This window comes from Stegastes partitus, unplaced genomic scaffold (assembly GCF_000690725.1).
Source record: "Stegastes partitus isolate 25-593 unplaced genomic scaffold, Stegastes_partitus-1.0.2 Scaffold861, whole genome shotgun sequence".
In the NCBI taxonomy this organism is placed as follows: domain Eukaryota; kingdom Metazoa; phylum Chordata; class Actinopteri; family Pomacentridae; genus Stegastes; species Stegastes partitus.
This window is the reverse complement of record NW_007578592.1, coordinates 116,669-124,172: the sequence shown is the minus strand read 5'-3', so window position 1 is coordinate 124,172 and position 7,504 is coordinate 116,669. Positions and strand designations below refer to the sequence as shown.

The window sequence follows — 7,504 nt, the reverse complement described above, 5'->3', positions numbered from 1 at the left end:
AAAAAATGACCACAAAGAGCCACAAAATCTACCACAAGCAGGAAATGAACTAGAAAGTGGCATAAAAAAATGACAAACAACAATTTAACCACAAATTTACCAAAAACGCATCACAAACAAACCCAAAACTACAAAGACGTGCAAAAAGACCATCAAACGATACAAAACAACCATAAAAATGACCAAAAGGAGACACATAACATCCATACAGAGACCAAACACCTCATACAAAAGACACCAAACACAACACGAGCAGAGAAACATGACGACAAAGATGTGTGCAAAATGACTAGAACATGACAAAATGATCACAAGGTGACTCGGACACAATGCAATCTGATGTGTATAACATCATAAAGTTTCCAGATTTACAGAGATTCATGATGTCTGAGTGGTTTCAGTCGACAGAACATGATTTTATAAACAGCGATTATATAAAAAGACGGTCAAAATGTAGCTTTACTGATATGATGTGACTGTTATCAGGCGTCTGCGGTGAATAAACTGTCCGGCTGGAGAAATGCGATATATCATATGAGGATACATTCCTGACCTGAGTGTGTCCTCAGCTCAGATTACAAATGAAATCAGCCTGTTTTAAGGCCTCGACCCCTGTGGCCTTGCTCTGGATATAAACCTCTGGCTAATGGAGGGAGACCGGGCGGCCCACGGCGATCAGGTTTCCCCCCGAAGACGACCAATCCAGTGCTTCGCATCAAAAATGCCGCTAATAAAGCAATCACACAGCACCTGGTGGCTGTTTCACCTGCACGGGGGGTAATGGAGGGTCTCGAGGAAACAACACGACAGATCCATGAACGGAAATGATTACAGCCCAGGCTTTATTATGTTTTTCACAATAAAATTGAACAGTTGATTGGATGTGTTCTGTTCTGAGAACCAATTATGTTTCTTTCTGCTGCGTTTGCTGAGCGACTCGGTCAATCACAGCAGGAAACACCACAAAGTTACTGAGCTGGTCCAGGCCTCAGCCACAAATAACATGTTTTTATGAAGAGTAAAGTCTGTTCTGCTGAATACTGGGTCAACTCTGCTACGCTGTTTTAAAAGGTTCTACTCTGTAATACATCACAGTAGGATACAGCAGCGGAGAAATTTTCCAAAATATGATTAAAATGAATATGGATGCTAATCTTTGACACATCCCATAATCAGGAAATTTATTTTCCACTTAGCTCTTTATAGATGGAAAACAAGTATTAAAACCCTGAAAATGAATATGTGTTTTATAAGATCAGGACAGACGTTGGTTATAATGAATTAGTCATTAAAAATGGAAAATAATATTAATATATGACATTGTTAAGCCAGTATTTTTGCCGATGACATGTTTGAGTGTGAAGTTTTGGGGGTTTTTTTCTAATTCTGACCACATAAAAAAGTAAACTTGCACCAGAATCAGTGTTTGTGTTAGTCATTGACACAAACCAGACTGTAGTTTTTTATATATATATATTTTACTTAGCACTTATTATATGGAAAATAATTTATTTTGTGTATTTTATTGGACAAAAAACAACAATGGCATCGTGTAAACAAACTGGCAGTTAAAGTGTTTGGTTTGGTCGTTGTGATCAGGACTGATAGTGGTTCAAATTAATCAGTTATTAGAAATGCAAAATAACTTTCTATGACATTTTATAAACAGTATTTTTGACAAGGACATCATATTTTCCAGTTTTACCGGTTTTATCTGCCGCATGTGGAGCCACTGTAGTGAAATATTTAGTTACAGGACGTATGAACCACAACAGTCTGTGTGTTCTCTGTATATTACACAGCTAGCATGTGCTAAACTAGCTGAACTACTGTCTTTTGTAAATCCACATTTATACTATTTGACTGAATAACTGGTCAAACAGCTGAATAGGTTGTTAGCTTAATAATTTTTCCAACTTCCTCGTAATTGACTGCAAAAGTTAGAAATTGTTCAACATGCTCGAGGCAAATTCCGAACCAGAAAAAAACAAACAGAGGAGTTTGGCTAACACATTAGATATCAGAGGTTCCCATAGGCATGAATGGAGTTCCAACTGAGTCCGATACAAACACAGAAGTGTGTGGAAATGAGGTGTTCATCTATGCACCGACAGAAATGTAAAAAAAAAAAACATGTTTTTAGAAGTTATGTGTTACTTATTACCAAGAAAAACAAGAATGAGTTCTTGGAGTCTCCCATTTACAGTGAAGTTGCTGAGTTTGGTGGAAAGACCTGAACACACCATCTGTCCACCTTCAATAGAAGTGATATTTGATTTGAGTCATTCCACCTCAATTCACCAATTCTTTAAAAAGTTCACACCTGACCATCTCATATTTAGCAGACTTTCTTTCTTTTTTTTTTTTTGCACATACAAATTTTTTGAGTTTTTGAGTTAAAATTCTTAAAGATGATGGGTCATGTCTGTTTTTGCTGTTTTCTTCGTGCCAATCTGTGGATTAATATTTGAAGTGACATAACTTAAAAAATAATGCAGCTACAATCCTGAAATTTTGTAGACTTGCCGATACCTACGTATGGTCTTTAACTGCAATCTCCTGCTTTGATAGAATGACACAAACCAGTTATATGTTGGTGCAAATATGGTCAAAATGTTCCACTCATTTTTCATTCTGATAATCTACCAACCATAAAAACTTTCATTTTACATTCTAAGAAGCTGATGGCTGTTCCTGTGATTGGCACCAATACGACCTTTAAAAATGTAGAGTATGGTGCTGCATACTTTCTGAGAAAAAAAAAAAAAAGTACTGCCAAAAAATTACATTTTTTGACAGGTGAAACCAACACTGTTGTTTCTGTGCCAAAAGAAAAATCATGCCTTTCCAACTCATAGTCACATGGTCAACTCAATCAATGTTCACCACTTTTTTAATAAAAAAAACAAATTGAAGATGTTCAGACGTGGGGGTGTTGGCTGACTTGAGGCGGAACGGCCCATATGTAAATAAGCTGTTTAAATATTAAGTGCAGGCTTTAAATCTTACTCAACGGCTTTGTAAAGCTGTTTACTGCTGAGATCTGCCGACGTGGCCACTCTGGTAGAGTCGTGAGGAAAATACATCAACAAGAACCAGAAGTGGAAGAAAATCTGCAATAATTAAACCCACCAAGGTTGTAAAAAATTAACTCTGAATACTTTAAAAAGCTGTTATATTCGTACTTTGGCTCGTTGACGTTCAGAACTCGTCCATCAGCGGCGATCAGTGTCCTTGGCGTCTTCGGCTTCTTCTCCGTCTCCCTGCAGAGAAACAGCAACAGCGTGAGATGACTACAAATGCTAATATGTACGTCTACAGGCTGAACTGACAGATGACAGCAGTGGAGTTATGGGGTCTGCAGGGTGAAGGAGAAACCATCTTCCCTTCAGGAGCACCAATAAAGACAGAGGCATCAAATAATGTGTCATGGAGTAAGGTGCTGTTGGAGAAACCCCTGCACCAGCTCCCAAACATGTACATGCATTTAAAATGTGTGCAGGAAATGAGGAAAATATAAAGAAATGACAGGAAGTCACGCCGCGTCATGTTTTTTTTTTTCCCTTCAGTATCCCTGCATCATCGTTGTCGGTTTTAGCTGCAGTCAGGTCTACAGTTTTAGAAAATGGTGGCGGCAACTCGGTTGAATGAAATGCTTTAAGTCTGGGGGTTCTTTAAATAATCACAGAACAAAGAGGTGGTTTGTAAACTGAGCAGAGTTTAACCGTCAGACAGCAACAACACCTGAAGAGAAAACACACAGGAGGAACTTTATCGGTTAGCTTCTTTCCTGCCCTTTGTGCTCACATTTTAATAGAGTTGAATTGCCAATAAAGCTGCTTTCTTGACATAGTTTTCTCTGTTGTCAGTCAGTACAACGAGGAGTAAATGGGGACTGAAATGTAGCTCTATAAACTAAACTAAACCATGATTCTATCGCCATGTTTTCAGACAACAATTACACAACAAGGCCGGAGAAGCTGTTTTAGCTGCTGCTTGTAAATACAGTGTAAGTCAGTGGCCTTGTAAACACCTTGTATATCATGACGCTCTTGAATTTCCAATGATTCCTATAACTTGAAACTTTCCTTGATGGAATCATGAAAACACATGAATCTTTGTCACAAAATAAAATAATACATTTTGGTTCTTTCATAGAATAGATTAGATTAGACTAGACTAGACTAGATTAGATTAGACTAGATTAGATTAGATTAGATTAGATTAGATTAGATTAGAAACAGAAAGTTGTGTTCATCAAATTTTCTTCATGGCATGGCCTCTTAGCAGCATCCTGCTTTCTTTCGCTGAACTCCAGCTGGTATATTCCGGATTTTCAAAACCAGGATGAGTGCTGATCCAGGTTGTTGAAACCAGGAATGTTTACATGTGCAAAAAAACAGACGTAGATACTTTACAAACCTGAATCTGAGTATCTTTAAAGCTCCAGTTGGTGTCGCGGCACGTTAGCGGAGCTGAAGAGCAGTTTTGTTAAAAAGCTAGCGTCACCTTATCTCCTCGTCCAGTTTTGTTCTGGTACTAATCATACTATGAGCTCAAAGCATCGTCTCAGAATCTGCTGACTCCAGTTTTATTTGCACTTGAAGTTGGACCAAAAATAAGTTGTATGTGCAGTTTTTTTGCTTTTATTGTAGGAACGATCACGTTGTTTCTCAACATTGGTGGGCAGTACAGGATAGATGATTGACAGCTGTTCTTCAACAGGAATCAACACAGGCTCTGCCCCCCTACAAACACTGGCTGCATCTGATTGGACGACGCTTTACTTGGAGGCTGCTCCTGGATTTCAAACCGGACCAACGTGGCGCTTACATTAGAAACTTTTATTACGAAAACAGTTCTGCGAAATGTGTTTCTGAAAACATTTCAGGCGAGAAATAAGCTGCTGAATATGTTTTTATTTTACACTGACAACATTTTTCGAGGGTTACGCTCAGTGCTTTTCATTTGCATAAAAAAAAAACCCCGCATATTGCAGTGCTGCGCTAACTGACAATGAATGGGAAGCGTTGAAGTGACAGGCTTCAGATTTAGTATCTTTTTAAACTGAAGCCTGCTGACCTCCACCTCTAAGTCAAAGGGTTTCCTGGACTCTCATTACCATCTGCTGTGCAACCAGTCTCTCCATTAGCGGCAGGAAGCAGATGAATGTGTCGACGGGTGTTTAGCACTCTGCGGAGGGTCGTCCTCTGCAGCCGTACATCAGCAATGAAGACGAGGAGGAGTGACATCGAGCTCGAACAGCCTTCAATCTGCTGAACTCCGGGGCGTTTTATTAGAGCTGCAGAGAGCTGTGATGAGTTTAAGTGGTGCTGTGGAGCCGAGCGGTGGGACACTTCCTGGGTCAGTGGTTCATATTAGAGTCATACTGTCAAACAGAGATGCTGTTCTCCCCAACGGTTTCTGTTCAAACCAGAGGTGTGATGGTTTTTATAGTTGTATATGTGATTTTCTTTTAACTTTTGTGCTCCTGATAGGAACAATTTTATTTCCATTTCCTAATATAAATGAAAATAACTTCATAGTGTTTATTTGTTGTTTTGTTGTCTGTGCTGTACTGTAAATACAAAAAATATATATCTTTTATGTATGAACACATGTTTATGTTCTTAGAAAACATACCAGTTTGTAAATGTGTGACCGATAATTTCAGTTTGTTCAAACAGAGGGCTTATTTCAGTGTTTTGCATATTTTCATTATATAAAAATAAAAAATGTAACTTGTTCAAACTAGTATTTCTGTTATTTTTTTAACTGTTATGTATCTAAATACCACAACTACAAACAAGTTTTTCAAGAAAAATGAAATGATCAATCCAGTTTCACTAAGTTACCTCAGCTTGAATTTTCTTTTAAATCAACGAACTCAGAAATTTGAGCTTAAATTACAAATAATATTAAGCTGATGCATCATTATTCTGTTAACTCAAACCATTACAAATAATGTTTGTAACTTAAAAGGATTGTTTCATTCAGAGTCTTCTTGCAACCAAACATTTAATGAAGTGGTGGGAACAGGTCCTTGGAATCATTTTTTAGAGTGTTCAGAGACTTTAAGGCTTAATAATATATAAGGGAGGCAGTTCTGGAAGCTGCTGGAGGAACAACACTGTAATTACACTCTTCATGTTGGGGTTTCCTTCAGCAGCAGTTTGGGTTTAATGGAGCAGAACTCTAATTGACGAACGAGGAGTCCAAAATTACAACCATTTGAATGTGGTGTGAGTCGAGGTGAGACGTAGGACAAGTATCAACACAATAAGCATCTCCATCGCTCTGCATCCAAACAGCAGCTCTTCCCTCAGCCGTATACTGTCGACTTGTCAAGGTCGTGGTGAGGCTGTAAAATCCTGCTCCGCAACCTATTTTTCTTTTGAGCGGCGTCTATCAAGCAGCTGAGTCATGGAGACATCGGAGCTGACAGCTGCACTGCTGGTCTGAGTGGATCCACAGATGAGGACGATGTGTTCAGACAGCGTTCATTTAGTCTGCAGAGAACTCTTCATCTGCAGTGGATTTATCTGCAGTCAGTGTACGCAAGAACACTGCAGCTTTACAACCCGTCTGTTCGCTGGTGTATTATGGCGCCATAAAGCACAAGTTTTAGACCGTCTGGGAGCTTTTGAGACTTTTCTTGAACCTAAAAAAAATCCAACTATAGACACAAAAAATACAATTTCATCCATGAAATATTGTGTTATTATAGATAAACACAGAAACAAATAGTTGACTATTGTTTTATGAATCTTTCAAATGATCTTTAAAGGTTTTCTAGTTGCAGCTCCTTCAGTTTGAGTTTAAGCGTAAACTGAATATCTTTGGGGTTGGGACTGAAGGTTTGAAGAAAACAAGTAGTTTAAACATAACTTTGGGAAGTTCATGTTAGTAAGCAGAGAGCATTGTGGGTGTTTAGCTTGTAAAGGGGCTCCATGACAAGCGTCCTCTGTGACGCTTAATGACTTGCAGCAACTGCAAATGTGTTGAATCAAACCATTACCAACTAGGACAGAGTTTAGGTTCTTCAGAGTTGCTTCTGCATCCTTGCTTAACAAAGTAATGCTTAATTAGCAAGTTTATATCAATTGATACTAATAATGCAGCAGGTAGTAAGGAAAATATTTGAATTAATGAGAACTGTCCGACAGTGGACGTAAACAAGAGTTTGGGTTTGGGGCACCCCTGGCTTATTTATGACAGTACAGTAAACAACAAACTCCTTGGAAATTGACTTACCAATTGCTTCTTATGGTTTGATTTCAATACCATGTAAGAAACACTAAGTCTTGTTTATTATCCAACAGCAACAAAGACAAGTTTTTTAACAAATGGAAAAGTTGAAGTGTGACAATAAAACTACACTACCTTTATTTGTTTAATGAATGCCTTTTGTTTTCACCAATTTTTAGGTTCTATTTAGTTTGCATTTCTGTTTTCGTCATTTTTTCCCCCTATTTCCCCCTAATTCTTTTTTGCTTCTGTGCTT

At 38.2% G+C, this 7,504-nt stretch overlaps 1 protein-coding gene across 1 annotated transcript in view; it reads right to left on the bottom strand.

Moving 5' to 3' along the window:
• Positions 1 to 7,504, bottom strand: part of dnaaf11 (dynein axonemal assembly factor 11) — a 56,899-nt gene that overhangs the window by 26,782 nt on the left and 22,613 nt on the right. The window contains exons 8-9 of the mRNA XM_008293165.1: positions 3,162 to 3,250; positions 3,010 to 3,060 (exon numbers count right to left, since the gene is read on the bottom strand). Coding sequence (XP_008291387.1) covers positions 3,010 to 3,060; positions 3,162 to 3,250 — 140 coding nt within the window. The remainder of the gene's footprint in view (positions 1 to 3,009; positions 3,061 to 3,161; positions 3,251 to 7,504) is intronic.